The sequence below is a fragment of the Leucoraja erinacea genome, chromosome 1 (genome assembly GCF_028641065.1).
Source record: "Leucoraja erinacea ecotype New England chromosome 1, Leri_hhj_1, whole genome shotgun sequence".
NCBI classification, from domain to species: Eukaryota; Metazoa; Chordata; class Chondrichthyes; order Rajiformes; family Rajidae; genus Leucoraja; species Leucoraja erinaceus.
Genome location: NC_073377.1, coordinates 158968067 through 158991950, shown reverse-complemented (window position 1 = coordinate 158991950; position 23884 = coordinate 158968067). Strand labels below are relative to the sequence as shown.

Below are 23884 nucleotides of genomic sequence, written 5' to 3'. Positions count from 1 at the left end.
TAATGTCCTAACTCAACAAGAATTGATCTTTAAGATAGTTGTTAGTTCCAAGGACCTCTGCACATTCTCTCAGCTGGCACTAGTCTAATAATGAAGGATTGTTGCTGCATTCTTCTAATCTCTTAACTCGCGTAGAAAGATTTCAGTGACTGGGGCTGAATACCCTGTCAAGAAGGTCAAATGGTTACTTCTTTCGTGTTTTGGAACATACCAGGTGAATAGAATGGATCCATTTCCACGAAATTCGGGAAGAAAGTCTATAAAATACAGCCAGGAATCTTATGAGTAACGTTAAGAAACTTTTATACATGTAAAAGATGGCAGAAACTGGGAACTCTACTTTTTGTACAGTTATTGACATTCAATCAATTGTTAATTTTAATTGAGATTGATTAACTTTCATTAACGAATGCTCTTAAGAGACCTGTATAAAAGGTGAGTGCTCAGTTAGGTGACAGATTGAATTGAATGGTATTATAGGCTCAGGCAACTAAAATTAAAACCCTTCTTCCTAATGTTCCAAGGCACTCGTCAACAAAGCCCATGACATTCTGTCAACGTCCTCGTGTATGTACTTCCTCTCGTATGTGTACTACCATGCTCTGTAAGAACAAGACACTGCATCTTTTACCATACTAATAGTTAGGATACTATGATCATTCATTGTTTGTAATATTTCTGTATGGTGATATGAACCAGATTTTTCATTTTTTTAATTATAGAATATCAGAAAAAATTGAACATTTAAAAAAAGTGTTCTGATTATTTTTAGTAGTCTTCACATGTTAAACAAATACAACACCTGCCTCTCAGCCTAAAAAAATAACATTCTAATGCGCATAACATGTAAAATCTGGGATGCCATGGATAGAATTACAGATTCTTTAACACTGACAATAACTTAGTCTGAAGTAGGACTCTGGCACCCTTGACCTGACCTCTTGCATCTCCTTTGGTAACACTAATTCCTTTAACCTGGCGTCAGAAAGGTCCTATCATGGATTTTTGACACTATATTACGTTTGACGATTTTTCCATGGCAAAATAGTGGGATGGAAATTCTATTGCATGGAGTAAGGTTCACCTATGTATGGAACAGACATGCCACCAAAATGGGCATCCCACAGATTAAGATTAGATTCTCTCTGTTAAAGAGCCATTTCCCCCATCTTTAAGGAAATGTTTTCCTCTTTCAGATTTCTCTCCCCATCACTAACATTTGACATTCAGTCCTATCCTTTCATTGAGCATGCTCCTCTAGTGTATAAAGGGAATACTTAAAAAGGAGATTGACTAAATGATGAGTAAACCCTGATAAAATTTAAATCCTTGAAGGATAAATGTAACTGCATCAATTGTAAATAGGGATGTGTCTAACCTATGTCCTTCTACTTTTAATCTTTCACTAACTGTGTCCTGAATTGCAGCATTCTTTCATCAATATGCTGTGGCACAATGCTAAGTACCAAAAGGGTTTGAAAGCACATACTGATGCCACTAAACAGACATTCATCTGAAACGAGCCAAATTTGGAGCCTTTGTGAACAGTTCTAAAATAGATTTCAGTTTGAATCCTTCGAGCCACTTTCAGATACACCTACTGCATTTTAAAAATAATTTCAAAACAGAAGACAAGGTATTTATTAAATGTACATTTTCCCTTCACTTTAATTTTAAAACTAGACACTGTAATGATTTTTCACTCTTGAAAGACAATACAGGAGGTGTTTAATTAGAGGTGTTAAGGCAGTTTTGATTCAGTACGAGTCTGGGTGATTCTTTTTCTCATATTTAATTGAAAATGTCAGTTTTCCAGTTATCTTAAATTAGATGTGATAATTAATCCCAGTTGTACAATGGCACTTTGCTGATGGCGCTACCACATTCGTCTTACACTCTGCATCCAGATAGGAATAACACGACAAATAGTTATATCTGAATAATTCAATACACAATTTACTTTATCATGGGGCTGCCAATTGCAGTCCACAATGGTAACAATAATAAAAGCAACTTGCATGTGTTAAACACCCTCAATATGGTTTTAAAAAAAATCTCACGGTGCTTCACAAAGACATAATCAGTGAATACAATACACCAAGTTACACGAACATTTATTGGGCAACTAAAGTATTTGGGAGGTTACACAAAAAAGCTGGAGAAACTCAGCGGGTGCAGCAGCATCTATGGAGCGAAGGAAATAGGCAATGTTTCGGGCCGAAACCCTTCTTCAGACTGATCGGGGGCGGGGGTGGGTGGGGACAAGAAAGGGAAAAGGAGGAGTAGCCAGAAGGCTGGGGGATGGGAGGAGACAGCAGGGGGGCTGAGGAAGGGGAGGAGACAGCAAGGACTAACAAAATTGGGAGAATTCGATGTTCATGCCCCCAGGGTGCAGACTCCCCAAACGGAATATGAGGTGCTGTTCCTCCAATTTCCGGTGCTGCTCGCTGTGGCCATGGAGGAGACCCAGGACAGAGAGGTCGGAGGCGGAGTGGGAGGGGGAGTTGAAGTGCTGAGCCACCGGGAGGTCAGCTTGGTTATTGCGGACCGAGCGGAGGTGTTCGGCGAAACGATCGCCCAACCTCCGCTTGGTCTCACCGATATAGATCTGCTGACATCTAGAGCAGCGGACGCAATAGATGAGGTTGGAAGAGATGCAGGTAAACCTCTGTCGCACCTGGAACGATTGCTTGGGTCCTTGAACGGAGTCGAGGGGGGAGGTAAAGGGACAAGTGTTGCATCTCTTGCGGTTGCAAGGGAAAGTGCCCGGGGAGGGGGTGGACCGAGAGGGAAGGGAAGAATTGACAAGGGAGTTATGGAGGGAGCGGTCTTTGCGGAAGGCAGATATGGGGGGAGATGGGAAGATGTGGCGAGTAGTGGGGTCACGTTGGAGGTGGCGAAACTGACGGAGGATTACTTTTTGTATGTGACGGCTGGTGGGGTGAAAGGTGAGGACTAGGGGGACTCGGCCCTTGTTGCGAGTGCGGGGATGGGGAGAGAGAGCAGTGTTGCGGGGTATGGAAGAGACCCTGGTGCGAGCCTCATTTATGGTGGAGGAGGGGAACCCCCGTTCCCTGAATAGTGAGGACATTTCAGATGTCCTGGTGTGGAACGCCTCATCCGTGGAGCAGATGCGGCGTAGACGGAGGAATTGGGAGTAGGGGATGGAGTCCTTACAGGAAGCAGGGTGGGAAGAAGTGTAGTCCAGATAGCCATGGGAGTCAGTGGGTTTATAGTGTATGTCGGTTAGAAGTCTATCACCTGCAATGGAGATAGTGAGGTCAAGGAATGGTAGGGAAGTGTCGGAAATGGTCCAGGTGTATTTGAGTGCCGGATGGAAGTTAGTGGTGAAGTGTTGGTCAACAGACCCTTCTGGCTACTCCTCCTTTTCCCTTTCTTGTCCCCACCCACCCCCGCCCCCGATCAGTCTGAAGAAGGGTTTCGGCCCGAAACGTTGCCTATTTCCTTCGCTCCATAGATGCTGCTGCACCCGCTGAGTTTCTCCAGCTTTTTTGTGTAACCTTCGATTCTCCAGCATCTGCAGTTCCCTCTTAAACACTAAAGTATTTGGGAAATAGGTATGTTTACCGAGAGGGAGGATGGAGGGGGGGGGGGGGGAGAGAGAGAGAGAGATGGAGGGAGAGAGGGGGAGGGAGAGGGAGGGGGAGGGAGAGAGGGGGGGGGGAGAGAGAGAGAGAGAGAGAGAGGTAGAGAGGGAGAGAGGGAGAGAGAGAGAGAGAGAGAGAGAGAGAGAGAGAGAGAGAGAGAGAGTGAGAGAGAGGGGGAGAGGGAGAGAGGTGTGGAGAGATATCTAGGGAGAGAGTTCTGAGGCTACGAATGAAGTAATAGCAGGCACAGAGGTGAATAGTGGACTGGGGGATAACTGGATTGAACAACAGACCAGATTGGGAAGAGTGAAGATATTTTGGAGATCGTAGCAGTGGAAGATGTTTTGAAGATAAACAGGTAAAAGGTCCTGGAGCACAAGAACGAGAATTTAAAATATTATTTTTTTGGACTGGGAACAAATGTAGATTTTGAGCAAGAAGAAAGTTGCTTAATGAAACTTTGTGCAAATTAGAATGCAGGCAGAATACGATAAAGCAAGCTGAACAGAAACTGGCCGTTTGGAAAATAGGACAGGTTCCATATAATGGGATAATATTCCTTTATTAAAATACTACCAGGAATTTTAGCAAAGGCTGCCTTTTTTTTGAGTATGCTTTAGGGCTTTAAAGTTCATTATAAGTAGGAGATCGAAAGGCAGGGAATAAAATGGCATGCGTCTACAATCCCTGTTGCTATGTAAAATGCAGATACACTGCGAGCAGGTTTTCAATCCCTGTGCAATAGATATAGCAGATTTATCTGTTGAGTATATTTTCATGCTGTGTAATTGGAATAAAATATGCCAGTGTCCAAGAACTCTCCTGAAACGTGGCTTAACCTTTTGTTAATTGGAAGGTATAAACAGCACAAGTAAAGCAGGTCTATTAGCTAGAAACCAACAAAGTCAAACTAGAGTCAAATTATCAATAATTCTTGTACAGTCAAAGAAGTGCTGGAATAACTCAGCGGCACAGGTAACATCTCTAAAGGAAATGGATATGACGTTTAGGATCTGGACCATTCTTCAGACTGACTGCAGTAAGGGGGGGATAGCATGATGAAAGGTGGGGGTGGAACAAAGCCTGGCAAGTAGATACAGGTAAAGGGGGTCTGATTGGCAGATTAGTGGACAAATACCAGAGATGACAAACATAGAAACATAGAAATCAGGTGCAGGAGTAGGCCATTCGGCCCTTCGAGCCTGCTCCGCCATTCAATATGATCATGGCTGATCATCCAACTCAGTATCCCGTACCTGCCATACCCTCTGATCCCCTTAGCCACAAGGGCCACATCTAACTCCCTCTTAAATATAGCCAATGAACTGGCCTCAACTACCCTCTGTGGCAGAGAGTTCCAGAGATTCACCACTCTCTGTGTGAAAAAAAGTTCTTCTCATCTTCGTTTTAAAGGATTTCCCCCTTATCCTTAAGCTGTGACCCCTTGTCCTGGACTTCCCCAACATCGGGAACAATCTTCCTGCATCTAGCCTGTCCAACCCCTTAAGAATTGTGTAAGTTTCTATAAGATCCCCTCTCAATCTCCTAAATTCTAGAGAGTATAAACCAAGTCTATCCAGTCTTTCTTCATAAGACAGTCCTGACATCCCAGGAATCAGTCTGGTGAACCTTCTCTGCACTCCCTCTATGGCAATAATGTCCTTCCTCAGTTTTGGAGACCAAAAAAAAAGACAAGACAAATGGCTGTGAGATAGAGACAAAGAGAGCAGAGGTGTAGATTATAGTCAATGTTTATAACAAAGGCAGCTTTCATGTCTAATGTTATTATTCAGTTCAGGTCAGTTTAGTTTATTGCCACATGTACTGAGGTACAGCGGAAATCTTTTTGTTGCATGCTAACCAGTCAGCAGAAAGACAATGCATGATTACAATCTATCCATTTGTGTTGATCAACAAGTATCCATTTATGTTAATCCTATTTTATTCTCTCTGCATTCTCTCCACTGGTCTTATAAACAAGCTAAACAAGGTTACCTGGTCAGTGAGAGAACGAGGCAGAGAAAGGAACATGGACCTGCAGAAGTTGCGAAATGTACTGAAGAATGACATGGCCCAGCAGTTCGGGCTGGACACTGCCAGGGAAATAAAACTGAGGTCATATCACAGCTAGCAACTGATACAGAGTGAGATATTACATTCCCATAAATTGTAGCATTCAATATTTTTACGTTAAGAGAGTTATTGTAAAGTTTTAAAAAAATGTGTATCTTGTTTAAATACCCACCAATAATCTAGATTTTGGGACACTTTCTTACCGAGAAATGGTTAATAGTCCTAAAGGCAGATTATGCACTGCGTCCTATCCCTTAAAACCCAACACAAGAATCTAATATTTTAACGCTCATATCTTTATATGTCACAATAGAGACTTATCAATACATAGAAATACAGACTAAACAAATAAAAATCCCAGCAGCCATTTAAACCACGCACAGGAGAACAAAGATACTGTAGGTGAGCGATCAACTGAAATGATAGCACATGCAAAAAGCTCAAAGAGTAGTGGGCTTCGGAATAGAGTCCCATGTGCATAATTGATATGAATTTAATTGTCTCTTAAAAAAAGAAATTAATGCGGTTATAATGTCTATTGCTAATTCCTCAAGTCATTTTTTCATGAATTTCAATAATTTGAAAACCAACATACTTCAGAAGGCAATGTCAAAATAGCAAAACCAATTAGAATTATTTTCTAAGTCAATTAACTGACTTTAAAATTATGAGGTAGTTAAGAGCAATTGCGTTTATATATGACCTGGACAGACTGAAAGGATACATTAATATTCTGAATTTTGTCTATTTATAATTCAGCATTTGTCTATTGAGGACTTCAAATATGTTCATTATGGGGTGAACAATATGTGGTTAAGAAAACTGTTCAGATAGATAAAAATCTCATTATTTCAGATAGTCATGTTAAATTATTCTGCTTTATTTAATTTATTATGGCTAATCATTCCATTTGAGCTCTAACTGGATTGCAAGATTATCACACATTGTCTTCTTATGTCACAAAATTGATCCGACATTTACATCACAATTCCTTCTATTCTTTCGACACTAAGAACTTGTTCTACCATAACTGTTATTTGAAGAAATAAAATAATTAAAATAAGACATTCTGCTCCCATGACTTAAAGAATGAGCAAATGAAAAGCACACTGTTGAGCATCAATGCTAATAAATGTTCTTACCAATAATAACATGTTTCCCATTGCCCAGGCTTTCATTTTCAAGGTTTTATTTCAAATTCTATTCTTTTCAACCAGATGGGTGTTATTTTTGGAAGGAAAACCAAACACTATAATAAGCGGTTATAAAGCTGTATAATTCAATACATTCTGAAAAACAGATGATTCTAATTTCTTTGCTGTGATTTTTAACAGAAGAACACTCTAAACAACGTGTTATTTGCAATTTGCTTTACATTCAGCATTGGTAAGAACAGTAGCCTCGCCTTTGTCAGGCCATTATGATCTAAAAGGGTTACTTTACTGCCCCTGGATATGGTGTTGCTGGATTTCTGGAAGCAGCAAACCAAGGTGACAAATCTAAATGCTGAAGTCATTCATCAGGATTTGTAATGTAGGATTTCCTGGTATGTGATTCCATTGCCGAGTGAAATAGGAGACCAGAACTACAGGGTTACATGGGAATAAAATAAACATTCAAATTGTTTTACTCATTGGTCAGAGATGGTCCTGGATTTTCTATTTTGAGCTTGCCAGCCCTTGATTTTCTATTTATTTAGGTGAAATGGGTGAAACGTATAAATAAGCTTGTAATGCAGAGAAGGGAAATCCTGCACAGGTTTCTCTGTGTGCGAGGCATCTTCAGAACTATAAATTACATTTATATTTCTGACCTACCCTCTTTTCAATGTTACATAATAACATTTCTATAATTAAAAAAGAGTATTACATATATTAAGAGTATATACATGTAAATCATATGCCACAGACTGATTTCCTTTGTATATGATATTTCTAAATGTTGTTATGAGCTCTCCACAGCACATTGTTAACAGGTATTGAGCAAACAATGTTATTTTAAGGGAGGAAACTGGAGCTGTTAGAAGGGGCACAGAGGTGTGGCAGCGCAATTCTTATTCCTCACATAATAAATTTCCAATTTCCACTGATTTGTCGGGGATAAAAAAACAAAGGCATCTCCTTGCAGATCCTGTTTCACATCTATGCTTTTTTTCCCCCCCATTTGGAAGTGATTGCTACTGATCTGATTCATTGCAGAATAATTTACTGGAGAAGAGGGATAAGTATTGTGGATTATTTCAAAGATGACATTAATTTCACCAGGTGTATTTCTCCTATTCTATTAATTTTGTGCAGGAAAAGACAATCTCTCAATTTGACGCTGAAAGTACTTTCGACTGGAAATTATTTTGGGTTGCAAAATAATCTTTCTGTACCATTGAAAGGCATTTAATCATGTGCTTATTCTTCTGTTCTCATGGGAGCTGAAATTGACATGCTTATATTTTTACATGCCAGAACACATGCAGTAGTATTAATCTCGTCAGGAATCATAATGTTAGTGTGGGCTGTTGCAACGTAACATAAGAGGGGCGCTTGGATGTTTAAGAAACAACTGCAGATGCTGGAAAAACCGAAGGTAGACAAAAATGCTGGAGAAACTCAGCGGGTGAGGCAGCATCTATGGAGCGAAGAAATAGGTGACGTTTCGGGTCGAGACCCTTCTGCAGACTGATGTGGGATTGAGGGGGGGGGTAGGAAGGAGAAAGGAAGAGGTGGAGACAGTGGGCTGAGGGAGAGCTGGGAAGGGAAGGGGAAGGAGGGAGAAAGCAAGGACTACATGAAATTGAAGAAGTCAATGTTCATACCGCTGGGGTGTCTCTACCCAAGCAAAATATGAGGTGCTGCTCCTCCAATTTGCAGTGGGACTCACTCTGGCCATGGAGGAGGCCCAGGACAGAAAGGTCGGATTCGGAATGGGAGGGGGAGTTGAAGTGCTGAGCCACCGGGAGATCAGGTTGGCTAATGCGAACTGTGCGGAGATGTTGGGCGAAGCGATCGCCAAGCCTGTGCTTGGTCTCTTATCCGCTGCTGTTGGTGTCAATTGCTCTGCATCAGTGAGGCCAAGTGCAGGCTTGGCGATCGCTTTGGCGACATTGAGCTTGACGTTGCCTGTCTTCTCCTGCTGTAGGTGCTGTCATAGGTTATGGTAGGTTGTCGCCAGGATGATGGCAGGTGACGTTGGTTGTCCCCGGGTGATGACCTTGGTGATTTCCATTGGCGACAACCTACGTTATCCTACGTCAACCGGCGCCAGTACCGGCGTGAAGAGAAGTATTCCGTTGTCTTTATTTGTTACTGACAGGGTCGTAGCTTGTCGCGGGTGGAGGTAGGTTGACCGGTTGTCGTAGGCTGTTGCCTGTGTGGTCAAAGGTTTTCGTAGGTGTCGTCGTTGTTGTCGTAGGTGGACGTCTCAAGTCGCGAGGAATTGTGTCGCCGGTTTACGTAGCTTGACGTTATAACTCGGTAGTAGCGTGTCGTAGACATTGTCGTAGGGTGGGTCCATTTCAGTGTCCCACTACGACTGTGACTGTCGCCAGCAGTCGCCTAAAAAAATCGCCAAAGTGGGACAGGGTCTTTACTCTCGCTCAAAACAGCCCTGTGAGCCCCCGCTACTGTGAGCTCAACCCACAGATTATCTAGGTTGGTCCACTTGTAGAGGAATGATCTTCTGTATGCGCTGTTTCAAACCTCACCTTCAGCCTCGTGCAAAGTTTCAACGTAATATTGGAATGGGTACCCGCACAAAATACATGCACTAAAACATCGTGCACATTGGCTTAATACATCTTTTGAGGTAAAAAATATATATTTTTGTATGTTTATGATTAACGTGAAAACATTTCGGCAACAGTGGCGACAATTTTTGCTGGTTGTTGTAGGTGTCATGAGTGAATTTCATTAAAACTAGTCCATGGCAGTCGCCTAAAGAGTCGCCTAAATGGGACAGGCCCATTTGTCTTCTCTGCTAAAGGCATAAGTGAGAGGGTGTAAAGAAAAACTGTTGTGGAGAACTGCACATTGTTAACAGAGGGAGTCCCTGGAAATGTCATTGTTCATTTTCACGGCAGGTAAATCAATGGGCTGTGTCCCCTGCATTGGATTTCCCTTCCTTTATTTTCTCGAGGCATTAAAATTTGAAATTTCTCTGAGAAGAACTTCTTCAGCAATCGGATTGGCATGTCTTCTCTTTCTACCCCTTTCAAGGTACGAGCAGCTTTCTTTTCCCCTTTGTAATGGCTTTTCTTTACCACACTAATTATTTTGCTTTTGCACTGCACAATTTCAACTTGAATAGTTTGTTAAACGTGAAATTATAAGTTTTTGTCAAGATCAAAAAGGGGTTTAAACCGCTAATAAAGAAGCAATGTGGCAAAAATTAAAATGACCTCAGTAGTCAATGATTTGATGCATGGAGATGAAGGATACATAGACAATGGGAATCTAAAGAACTCCCTGATGTTGAAAGAGTTAAATCTCCAGGTGTATACTGATGAAGTGCCTCACTCTGCGTTAGAAATGAAATATTATCAACTCTCATCTTGGTAAGCTCTCTTGCTTAAATAAATTGGTTTCTTCTAAATTGCTTCTTCATTCTAAATCAGAATTTTGATCAGCATCACAGGATGACTCCAACGGCTCAACGCCTTTCTTTTGTTCATTTTCCAAAACGGTTTCATGAAATGTAATCATCGCATGCTTGACGATACTTAATGACCCAAAACAGAACAGAATTAGATGATGATGGAAGAGACCAGTGTCACTAGGGAGAAGGGCAAGGGAAGAGGCTGTTAATGACAACTTCTAACACCAATGAATGATGAGACATTTCTTGCTGGGCACACAGCTACTTTTGAAAGACAGGGTAGCAGTTTTGTCGGTGGGAGAATATTAGTTCACCTTCATTATTCCCCACAATTTCTGGACTCGAAAATGCCAATAGTGAGTGCGGTAAAACCAGATGTACAATTTGAAGGAAAGTCACTGAAAGTCATGTTCAGCCACCTTCATAGCCAGGAGTGAAAGACAATTCTTAGAGGACCAGGAACATAAAAATAAATAAATGCACAAGGCAAACCTGACAGCCCCTTAAGAACAGTGGAACACATTGTACAGACTAACTGTACAGAACGTTTTTCCTTCTATTATTTATTATGTAAAATAATATGTGTGTTATGATTGTGTTTATAATTTGTTTGGTTGTTTTGTTGTTCCGCGAGCATTGCCACTTTCATTTCACTGCACATCTCGTATGTGTATGTGACAAATAAACTTGACTTGACTTGACTTGACTTGACATTGAGTTCATGTTCACAACTACCAAATTGCACTCAATTCAGGTGACCCCTTTTAGAAACCACACGTGCTGCATCTGCTGATCTTATTTTTGTTTTTGTATATTAAGGCACTGCAGCGAATGTCAGCAAGTGTCAATCTTTTTATTAGCAGGTTGATAGGTTCATTTTACCTTGTGAGCTCTCAAGCTGCCGGGGCTGGTCGGTGAAGAACTGGATGATTTAATGGATTTGGGTGTTGATAGTTGACTGCTTGGGGTTCCATTCACTGTGTGTTTAAAAATACAATGTAAATAATATGAAAATTTGAACACCACAAGGCACCAGAACACAATCTGCATGATGAAAAGCCAATATATTTTTGAAATGTGGCAGAATTCATATAACTAAATAATGCAACAAAGCAAGAGCTATTTCTTTACTCAAGGAAGTAGAATATATTTACACTTGTCTAAACATTTTATACCGAATAACAACAAAGATTTATTTGAAATTTTGCATTCTATATTTAATGCTTTTTGTTTTGATCAAATAAAGGGTGAAATTGATTTTCAAAGTGGCATAAATAGATTAGTTGGAGCTGAAAGCCTATTTTACATTGGATCCAATTATCTTTTACACTCCGCCTATAGAAACATCAGGCTTGTTATAATCAAGCTATTGATTTGGACTAGAAGCCTATCGTGAACTGCTGGAAAAGACTACTGACCTCCTGGAACAAATTATTTGTGAATCATTTAATTTACATTAGACAAGGACCTCTATCTGTCCATATGCTATGAAGTTGTCATTAGTGTCACATTTACTTCTCCCATTTCCTCACTGTAACTTCTCTAATTAGTGCAGTCTATAGGTTATAGGCACTAATTATAGCAGTGCACTGGGGAAGCAAGATCAAGGTACATATTTTGCCTTGCCTTGCTGGACTGATTCCTAATCTCTGGTTGCTGACAACCAAGCATAATTTCACACACCGGCAATTCCAATGAAGCCTTTTGCCTGCTGAAACAGCTCGTCAACAATTGAGATGTTCTCTCCGAAGTGATCCATTGAAACTAATGGACAGAAACATGTGGGGGATAGGTGCCCAAATTCCCATTATGCAATCCTGGCAGGTCCAGTATTCTGTTTAGGCGGTGGGTTTTATAAGATTATTTGGTTTTCAGTACAGTGCCTGCCAAATTAATTGTGGGCTCTCTACCTGTACACTCCATGACATTCATGCACCCAGAGGTCTTAACGTTTGTCCCTGAGCAAAGTCAATATACACCACATATTGTACCATTTCACCCAGTACAAATACACCGCTGCAACGTCAGAACCGGATCCTACATGCACCTGTGAAATGAATTTATGTCACTGTACTTCGAAAACGTGCCTCTCATTTATGTGCTTTAAAACATAAAAAGATGAGATGATAGTTAGAAGACAGCAGTTTATACATCAAGATGAGACTACAGTGTAAGTAAGTTGTAGTTTAAAATCGAACATCAAATAAAAAAACAAACACAAAGTTGATAATAAGCATAGAAGACATAAAAATATATATTTCCTTATGAAATACAAATATGTGACAATTTATTTTAAAAAACCACATTTGCTGTGCGATCAGAGATTGCTACCACACAGTCTCTTACACTCTCTTCATATTTAATGGATGGCTTACTACAGGCTCTAATAAAGGTAGACAAACATACACCATAAGTGCGAGGGTTTTAGGGAGCACTGAGGAACAGTACACCATAGATCCCAATAGGCGATTAACCAGGATGTTAAACAAAACACAATGTGCTGGAGGAACACAGCAGGTCGGGCAGTATTTGTACAGAAAATAGACAGGCAAAGTTTCGGGTCATGACCTTTATTCAAACCGAACAGTCTGGAGAAGAGTCCCCAAATACGAGTTCCTCCAGCACTTTGTGGTTTGCTCAAGATTCCAGCATCTGCAGTTTCTTGGGTCTTCATTTACCAGGATGTTGACGGGGAGGAAGTGTTTTGGGTAGGAGATGCTGGATTTATTTCCCCTTGAGCAAAGGAATCTGAGAGGTGACCAAGCAGAAGTGTTACAAGATTGTGAGCAGCATGAATAGGGTGGGAAGTTAGGTTTCAGAGGGTTAGAGGGGATCTAAATAAAAATAACAATTCACTCAGATGGTAGTTGCAATCTGAATGCCTTTCCCGAGAGGATGGTGGGGGCAGATACTTTCACAAGATATGAAAAGTATCTGGATGATTGCTCGGTTCACCATTGGCATAGAAAGCTACGTATGACACGTGAATGGGACCAGTGTGGCGGCACCTGGCGGTAGGCCACGGGCAGAGCGAAGCCTGGGCTCTGGAGGGAGGAGTTAGGTGTCTCGGTGTGGGAAGCGCAGATGACGGGGTTGACCCATAGGGATATTTAAGGTCGGGCAACACCCGTGCCCATTTGAGGAGTAGCGGGGCAGCACTGTCATAGAATAAATACGTCTCGTTCACACAACTGATTTTTGGCTGGATTCCCGCAAGTCTCCGCTATAAGACATATTGCACAGACATTATTGCCATAGAGGGAGTGGAGAGTGCAGAGTGCAGAGACGGTTCACCAGACTGATTCCTGGGATGTCAGGACTGTCTTATGAAGAAAGACTGGATAGACTTGGTTTATACTCTCTAGAATTTAGAAGATTGAGAGGGGATCTTATAGAAACTTACAAAATTCTTAAGGGGTTGGACAGGCTAGATGCAGGAAGATTGTTCCCGATGTTAGGGAAGTCCAGGACTAGGGGTCACAGCTTAAGGATAAAGGGGAAATCCTTTAAAACCGAGATGAGAAGAACTTTTTTCACGCAGAGAGTTGTGAATCTCTGGAACTCTCTGCCACAGTGGGTAGTTGAGGCCAGTTCATTGGCTATATTTAAGAGGGAGTTAGATGTGGCCCTTGTGGCTAAGGGGATCAGGGGGTATGGAGAGAAGGCAGGTACGGGATGCTGAGTTGGATGATCAGTCATGATCATATTGAATGGCGGTGCAGGCTCGAAGGGCCGAATGGCCTACTCCTGCACCTAATTTCTATGTTTCTATGTTTCTATAACAGTACAGATGGGTACTTGATGGTTGGTATGAACATGTTGGGCTAAAGGACCTGCGGCTGTGCTCCTATGAATCTCTGACTCACTGTGCACCTCATTCTACAGACTGAAGAAGTATCAGATAATCTAATGCCGTAGGGCACATACAGAAACCAGATAGTTAACACGAATGGACAGAAGAATTAACAACATAGGGCTGGGACACAATTATGTCATCAATATTTCTATGAAATAAAATCAGATTTAATTTTCGGAGCTCAAGGAGTCATTAGCTTGACACTAATTCATGGAGAAAAGTAGGAGATTCAGGGCTGACTTTGCAAATCCTGACTGTTTCAAGTAGTAAAGTTCTAACAGGTGCCAACATTGGAACCACTAGTTCAAATCTATTATCATGCCCCCAGCACCATCTGAGCTGCAGGGCTTTGATGGCATCTCTTAGCACCCCCACAAAAGCACCCACAGCAAGAGATTCAAGATTCAAGATAGATTTAATTGTCACATGTGCCAGATGGCACAGTGAAATGAATTCCCATACAGCCATACAATAAAAATCAACAGGACACAACACACTATAGAGTTTGACATAAAACATCCCCACACAGCAGAATCAAAGTTCCCCACTGTGTGGGAAGGCACCAAAGTCAGTCTTCTTCCTCCACTGTTCCCCGTGGTCAGGGCCTTCCCAAGCCCTCCGCAGTTGCAGCTACGGGTGGCCCGATGTCCAGGACCGCACGCCGGAGTCGCGGGGTCTTCGGCTTCCAAAGTCCGCAGGCCGCGCCGGGTGGAGACTGCTGCTGGAGACCCTCTGCAAGGCGCCCCAGGACTCCACGATGCCGTTCAGCGCTGCCCGCGTTGGAAGCTCTCCGCACCAGAGCTCCACGATGTTGGAGCAACGGCCCAACGCTCCAGAGCTCCAACGGCGACCCAGGTAGGCATCGCCCGCTCCGCGGTGACTCCAGCGCTGCGCCGCCGCTGTAGCAGCCCTGGTCCGGTTCCCGGTCCCCGGCAGGAAAGGCCGCTCCGATCCAGCTGGTAGGCCGCGAGGTGGGGGGCGAGGACGTGACTCGGAGAAATAGTCGCGACCCCGCCAGGAAGAGGCTGAGAAACGGTTTCCCCCTTACCCTGCCCCCCACCCCCACATAGAAAAGTAAAAGTTTCCCCCTAAAACAGACTTTGGACTAACTAAAAATAAAAAAATAAAAAAAAGATAGAAATGACATACAGGCTGTAGGTAGAGGCTGCTGCCAGTGCAGCGCCCCTGGCAGAGCCATTAACTGAGGTGGTGATTAGTGTCCCACCACAATTCCCCCACATTTGGTGCACCCTCAGAATGTGTTGGAATTTCTTGACATTCTTCTTTCCCTTTTCCATTTTCAATCTGGTCCCTTCTACCAAGAATCTGTGCACCCAGCATGAGGACTGGCTTTGGGCAGGTTGATGACAAGAGGGAAAGGCAGGAATTAAAAGTATGGAATATAAATAACACTTATTTCATTCAGCTGAAAAAAAATTGAAGATTGGGGCTACACCTACGATGAAACGTCAAGCTTAATTATCAAGACACAGAATAGGGCAAGTCATGGAAGGTCACAGACTCAATGCAGACACAGGGTTTAGTATCGATGAGCAAAATGGTTGGGATGGATATGGTACACTGTTAGAACTTTACTAATTGAAACAGTCAGGATTTGCATTTCTATTGCTGTATAACTCTGACTATGACTGGATTTAATGTTTTATGATCATTTTTTATAAAAAACCTTACATTTTCTTTGAGGGATACAGATTCCAATCTAATAAAACAAGTTTTCCAATGGCCAGAAAGGTAGTGCTGTGATAATTTAGTCTTCAAATGTTGTAATCTTCTGTGACTCCTGATTTAACAGGGCATCTTTCATTGATCTGTACACTGGACACATTCTTGACAAATCAGCTTTTTTTTTTCTGGCTTACATGAAAAGCCACTGACAAGTCCAGAACCAGGGGCCACAGTCTTAGAATAAAGGGGAGGTCATTTAAGACTGAGGTGAGAAAAAACTTTTTCACCCAGAGAGTTGTGAATTTATGGAATTCCCTGCCACAGAGGGCAGTGGAGGCCAAGTCACTGGATGGATTCAAGAGAGAGTTAGATAGAGCTCTAGGGGCTAGTGGAGTCAAGGGATAGGGGGAGAAGGCAGGCACGGGTTATTGATAGGGGACGATCAGCCATGATCACAATGAATGGCGGTGCTGGCTCGAAGGGCCGAATGGCCTCCTCCTGCACCTATTTTCTATGTTTCTATGTTTCTAAGACACTTCTCTGACAGCAACTTTTAGACATCCACGTTGATGTGCAAAAGCTAGCTAGACCCACTACAATTTGCCTATTACCACAGTAGATCAACAGGGGATGCGATCTCGCAGGCTCTCCACTCTGCACTGGGCCACTTGGACAATAAGAAGACTTGTCAGACGGTATCTCAAGGTGTTCATCGAATACAGCTCAGCGAACAACTCCATCATAATCCCCAAAATGGGAAGCTATGATGAGCCGGAGAAGAAAAGAAGTAGAAGAGCACTCTGACAAAATGTTAGTTGATGTATGGGGACACTGGAGACTCGGAAGGTCGCTGGTATCACATGAAGAAGTTCCTTGAGTGCTCAGAACTGTTCACACACCCTGACTTTGAACCAAGTACTGAATGACTCCAATTCTTGCGAGAGACCTGCAAAGTTGCAGTTATGGGTGAACGAGATTCAGAATGTGAGCTCCTTAAAAAGCTGGCATTCATGGGCTTCAGACAAATCGATATTATTGATATGGATACAATATACATTTCTAATCTGAACAGACAATTTTTATTTAGTTCTGGTCACCCGATTGCAGGATGTGGAGGCTTTGGAGGGGCTACAGAAGAGGTTCATCAGGCTTTCAGGATGCGCTGTGAAGACTCCTGGGATGTGCCGTGCGGAGGCAGAAGGCTCCCACAATGCACCACGGGGCCGAACGACCTGGCGGGCCAAGAGCGGGCAGCCGAGAGACCACTGTGGGCGCGCCGCCGAGAACAAAGAGGGGACTCGTTACCGAGACCAAACACAAGCGGTGGCAGGACTGGTTCACCGCTGCGAGAAGATAAGACTATTATAACCATATAACAATTACAGCACGGAAACAGGCCATCTCGGCCCTTCTAGTCCGTGCTGAACACTTATTCTCCCCTAGTCCCATCTACCTGCACTCAGACCATAACCCTCCATTCCTTTCCCATCCACATACCTGTACCTATCCAATTTATTTTTAAATGATTAAATCGAACCTGCCTCCACCACTTCCACTGGAAGCTCATTCCACACAGCTACCACTCTCTGAGTAAAGAAGTTCCCCCTCATGTTACCCCTAAACTTCTGTCCCTTCATTCTCAAGTCATGTCCTCTTGTTTGAATCTTCCCTACTCTCAATGGGAAAAGCTTATCCACGTCAACTCTGTCTATCCCTCTCATCATTTTACAGACCTCTATCAAGTCCCCCCTTAACCTTCTGCGCTCCAATGAATAAAGACCTAACTTGACCAACCTAAAGAACTTTCGAAATTTTATCAGCCCCAGAAATGCGATGACACTTTCTGTACTGCCTAGGTGGAGTCTGCTGTGTGATTCTAGACTGTATGCAAAAATAAATAATTTCACTGTACCAAGGTACGTGACAATAAAGTATCATTGACTCATTGCATCATTGTTATCAAACCCAGAGAAACTTCCGATGTCTCTGGCAAACATGCGTACAGGAAGTGGGTCCTGCTGCAGCTTATCATTGACCACGTTGGTGTCACTTTGGAGCATTTGTGATGCTGGAAACATTGTGGACACACCGTTAATAAGCTGGGAACATTTCGATCAATGGCAGCAGATCCAGAAAGGTGATGGGTGACCACTGAGCAGAGTAGTTGGAGTAGGCAGGTCATCCTACTCTGCTGGTTGCTGTTGGATTGGGATTCTATTTCAGCAACAGCCAACAGGGATTCATTTGTTAGACAAACCAAAATTTAAATCTGGATTACTTACAGTGCCATGCTCTACTCAATATAGGAATAGGATGATAAATCAGATGTGGCTAAAGCATAGCTACAGGATATGTAGGAGGGAGGGATTTGGACTTTTGTATCATTGGGGATATTTTTGGTTTAAGTGGGACATGTGCAAGCAGCAGGATGGATTGAACCTGAACTATAGTGCTTGCAATAATGTTTGGTCTTACCAATGTACAGGACGCCACGTTGAGAGATGAGGAGAAAACCTGCAGTCCGTCTGCAACAGCCATCCTGATCTCCCGGCTGCACGTCGGTTCATCTCTTCTACCCATTCCCCCACCCACTTCCCAGCCCTCAGCCTTTTCCACTGCTGGGGTGTGACACAAACTCAAAAATGATACCTTCAATTCCACTTCCAACCCATTGGCATGAACATTGAATTTTCCAATTTATGGTAACTTACACTCCTAGTTTTCTGTATCTCTCCTTCTGGTTCCCCTACCCCCATCGCCCAGTTCTATTCCCCAACCCACCGAGAGACATCTACCTATCACTCATACAAAACACCTTCTTGTTCTTTTCTCCCCTCCCCCATTTGTTCTGACCGCCCATTATCTCTCTTATATCTGGTATCCCTTGTTGTCCTCCTTACTTATTAGTATCTGCCATTTGCAGTCTCATATATTTCTACTAATGTCCTCCAGCAGTTGGCCCTCCACCTACATCCATCCATCCCTTCCTTGACCTGGTTACACCTACTCCTTTTATTTCTCTCTCCTTATTTGTTTCATCACCCATCATTTTCCAACTCCACCCCTTCTCCCTCCTCCCACTACCCATAGTCCCCCCCCCACAACATGGCTTTGTCTGCCCACCATCTTCCTCCTTATTCGATTCCACCAATTGCCCGCTTATTCCTGTCTCACCTCTCACTCTACCCTCTCTTTACTGCCCATCTCCCCTCTACACTCTCCGTCCTGATGCAGTGTTGGCCCGAAACACTGACAGGATCCAGGCAGGTTGGGTCAGGTCGGGGGGAGTTGCCCCCCCCCCCCCCCCGCCACGGGTACCATGCAATCCTGTGCTACCTGCTCCAAGGACGGATAGTCGGCAACTAAACTGTCTCCCCCACCTGGTTTGCCAGGTGAGGAGGGGGCTGTGGACCCCCAGCAGGACCAAAAACAAGACCTGTCAAAGGGCGGATGAGCTTCCAGTGAGCCAACGGCCATCCATACTTCAGTAGAAGTTGCAATCACTGTCGTACATAGCATTGTAAGGAATGATGATAAAGCACACACACACCAAAATCCTATACTTCCAGCGGTGGAAGTCCGCAGGAACTGGAGGACAGAGATGTGTGGTGCGTCCGTCACCGTTCCCGTTGGAAACCAGCACCACTGCGTCACTAATGTTTTCAACTATGATGATGATGTTGATGCCTGACCAGCTGTTTGTTTTTTAGCTTCAGATTCCAGCATCTGCAGTCTCTTGCATCTCAAGGCCAGTACGTCCAATGTCAGTGGTAGGAAAATTACTGGAAAAAAACCTGAGGGGCCGGGACTTGAGGGCCTAAGCTGTCAATACTCAAGGCCCTGCGCTACAGGAAGAGGTTGAGCAAGTTAGGACTTTATTCTTTGAAACGCAGGAGGGTGAGGAGTGATTTATAGAGGTATAAGATCACGAGAGGAATAAATAGGGTAATTGCACAATCTTTTACACAAAGTAAGAACCAGAGGTCATAGGTTTAAGGTGAGGGGGAAAGATTTAACAGGACCCAAGGGGCAACTTATTTTACACAAAGGTTGGTGGGTATAAAGATTGAGCTGCCAGAGGAGGTAGTCGACCCAGGTACTATCATATCTGGTGTATAACTATAACATTTAAGAAACATTTGGGTGGATACATAGAAAGGATAGGTTTAGAGGGATATGGGTCAGATGCAGGCAGGTGGGACTGGTGTAGATGGGGCATGTTAGTATGTGTGGACCAGTTGGGCCAACGCTGATGTAGATGAATGATGGTTGGCATGGACTTGGTGGGTCGAAGGGCCCATTTTCATGCTGTATCTCTAAACCAAGTTAAATTATTTGAATAACAATGTAGTTAACGTTGTTAGTGAATTTGCAGATGGCAGGAAAATTGAGGAAAGAGATCCAAGATTTACAACATGATCTAGATCAGTTGGGAAGATGGACCAATGAATGGCCAATGGAATTAAACTTTGCACTTTGGTTGCAAAGGACATGGTGAGAGAGGAGAGGTGTAAGCGGTACTTTAGAGGCGGATTTTTCATTCAAAGGCTAGTGTGTCTCTGGAATGAGCTGCCAGATGAAGTTATAGAAGGGGATACTATTACAACTTTTAAAATACATTTGGACTACGGATAGTAAGGGTTTACAGATATGGGTCAAATGCAGGCGAATGCGACTAACCCAGTATACCAACATGGTTGGCATACACAATGTGAGCCAAGGGGCCTGTTTATACACTACGTAGCTCTCTGACTCCAGTAAGATGTTGGACAACATCCTGAATGGAAGACTGGTACAGAAAGCTAGAGCTCATGAGAACCAGGGAACAATGGCAAATTGGATACAAAATTAGCTTTATATTAAATTGTTTTTTTTTTTAAAAGGATGATGGTGATGGTGGAAGATTGTTTTTCTGATTGGACGCCTGTGACCAGTGGTATCCTAAAGGGTTCAATACTGGGCAACTTACTCTTTGTTATATCTATTAACACTTTAGATATGCAAGTAGGAGTGAGGATTATTACGTTTATAGATGGCATAGAAATTGGTGATATTCCTGATTGTGAAGAAGGGTATTCTTAGGCTACGGAATAATATTGGTTAGCTATTAAATTAGACAGGACAATGGGAGATGGAACTTAATCCAAGTAAGCATGAGGTGATGTTTGAAGGTGTCTAATAATGGTAGGATATAAGGATTTCAGGAGAGGAATATTCTCCACCTGGATGACAACATTCGAGAGTCAATATTATACAGGGCATAGCAGCCCACATCAGCTCTTCCACACCCAATCACTCAGTCCAGCTCTGACACATAGGAACGGCAGTTTGTATCATCTAAACGAATGTAGTGCAGCAATTCAACAAGACTCCTTGGAGAACAATTTTCAAACGCACAACCTCTACTGGTTAGATAGAGCAGGGCAACAATAACGTGGGAATACCATCAGCTGGAAGTTGCCCCCACTATTGCTGTTCCCTCACCATTGCTGAGTCGAATGCCTAGTATTCTGTCCCTGGCAGTGTTGTGGGTACACCCACATGTCAAGGACTGTAGCATTTCAAGAAGGCAGCTCACCACCATCATCTCAATGGCATCAAAGTCAATTTAGAATGGGAAGTTAGGGATGGGCAATTAAATGCCTGCTCAGCCTGCAAAGCCCACATCCCTTGACTGGAGTTAGAAACTCTGAATGGTCCTGCTCTGTCCATATAGTGCTGGGCTGCAGCAGATGTTGAAGGTGTGCTATATAACAATTACAGCACGGAAACAGGCCATCTCGACCCTTCTAGTCCGTGCCGAACACATATTCTCCCCTAGTCCCATATACCTGCGCTCAGACCATAACCTCCCATTCCCTTCCCGTCCAGATAACTATCTCGTGTGCTCTCAGTATGGCCTTGATTATGACATAAAGTATAACGCTAAGAAAAGCCGCATAATGATAGTTAGAAGCGTTGAGGACAGGAAATCAACTTTTCCGACCTTTTATTTGTCAGACAGTCCTCTTGCTGTGTGTGAGGAAATTAAATACCTAGGTCATGTCATATCCGATGACTGGACGGATGACAAAGACCTCTACCGACAGCGCTGTAAAATTTATTTTCAAGCTAACATACTTATAAGGAAGTTTTCTATGTGTTCTGACTCTGTGAAGTGTTCCTTGTTCAGAACCTATTTCACACCGTTATATATTGCTCAATTGTGGTCTAACTATAAGAAAAAGAGTATGCAGAGGCTCAAGGTAGCGTACAATGATGCAATGAGGTTGCTGCTGCGTGTCCCTAGGTGGCATAGTGCCAGTCAATTGTTTGTGTCCACTAGAGTGCCAACTTGTGAGGCACTCTTAAGACACCTGATGTTTAGTTTTATGTGTCGCCTGGACAAGTCAGAGAACTACATAATTGAAGCCCTAGTCAGCCCTCTGAAAAGCTGCTATAGATTCACTTCTAGGCTAAGGTGGCATTGGTGAAATAGCTTGTATATCTTATAGGCTAATATGCAATTTTTAATGTATTTTTTGTATCTCCTTATACTGTATGATGTGTTATATGGACCTGTGACTGAAATAAAGCTTTATATAATGGGAGAGCTCTACGGAATACTGAAGAACAAAGACATCATGGTGTAAAAATACAAAGATCCATTGGGATGGCAGCACAATCAGTTTAGGTGGTGAAGATGGCAAATGGGATTTTACCTTCATTATCTTGGGCACAGTGTATCAGTGTTGGGAGGTCTTGGTACAAATGTATAAAGCATTGTTGATGCCACTACTCATAACTCGTGTTTCTGTCTTTGCTGCCGTTGAATCCTTTGTTGAGTGTTTCTAGCATTTCTTCTTCACTTCAGATTTCAACATCTGAAGATTTTTTATTTTCTTTGCATATCTAATTGATAAACCTATAACCCTGAAATGACATTTATATATTTGATATGTCAGCACCTAAAGGGCCTGTCCCACCAGCATGCGATTGCATGCGTCTAGCGCGGCCAAATGTGGTGGCTTGAGGCGTACGGCCTCGCGGGGCCACTTCCAACCGCGGAGCTGTCTAGAGTTGTGCGGGGCTGGTCCCGACATCATACTCACCAATACGCCGGGCAGGAGGCGGGCCGACTGAATTTGGACGTCGCACGGCGTCGGGCGGTGACATCATCACGCAACAGCACACCGGGCGGTGAAGTCATCGCGCAACGCCACGTGCTAGGCGTACGCCATCAAGATGCTGCGTACAGCGTTGAGACGCTACGTACGCCCGTCGAGGCGCTGCGTAGGGCCTTAATGCGGCGACAGGCCGTTGCCGCGCGGAATTTTTGGACAGTGTTAGTTTTTCGGAGCCCCGCGCGATGTCGGGACCAGCTCCGCACAACTCTATACGGCTCCGGTGATCGAAGTGGACCGGCCCCGCGAGGCCGTACGGCTCAAGCGACCACGTTAGGTCGCGCTCGCCGCATGCAGTCGCATGCTGGTGGGACAGGCCCTTAAGTATATGATTAATGATTTAAATTTTCACACCACACATTTGACAGCTCTGACCATTGGCCAATGTTAACCAGTGCAAATTAGCAAAAGTTCAAATCTTTTTTTTAAGTAAGTGAATCTTATGATATGTTATCAAAGACTTTCATAAATGTGACAGCTCTTGGCAATAATGCTCTACTGTGCTTCCAAAACAGATTTTGCATCAATGAGTCGTCACTGTCTTAAAGTATGTGTGATGTTAATCAATCAAAACCTACTCCACTTGAGTCAATTGGTTGTCACTGCTTCAAATATGTTCCCACACTTCCCCTCCTATGCTATCAATTTGGAAAGACAAGACAAGACAAGACACGAGACATTTATTGTCACATGCACCAATTGGTACAGTGAAATCTGTGGTCACCATACAGCCATACGAATAAAAAAAACACAGAACACAATAGTCTTTAACACAAACATCCCCACACAGCGGAATCAAAGATTCCCACTGTGAGGGAAGGCACCAAAGTTCAGTCATCCTCCTCAGTTGGAATAACTAATGGAATCAATTTATTCCAATTTATTGATTCCATTAGTTTTTCATTACTCAG

The 23884-nt window shown here is 43.2% G+C and overlaps 1 protein-coding gene across 8 annotated transcripts in view; it reads right to left on the bottom strand.

Annotated features, from left to right (window-relative positions):
- The window catches only part of dclk2a (doublecortin-like kinase 2a), a 313388-nt gene that overhangs the window by 89870 nt on the left and 199634 nt on the right, over nt 1-23884 (bottom strand). For all 8 annotated transcript variants that reach the window (XM_055646576.1, XM_055646603.1, XM_055646586.1 and 5 more), the window contains one exon: nt 11151-11245. In XM_055646576.1, coding sequence (XP_055502551.1) covers nt 11151-11245 — 95 coding nt within the window. The remainder of the gene's footprint in view (nt 1-11150; nt 11246-23884) is intronic.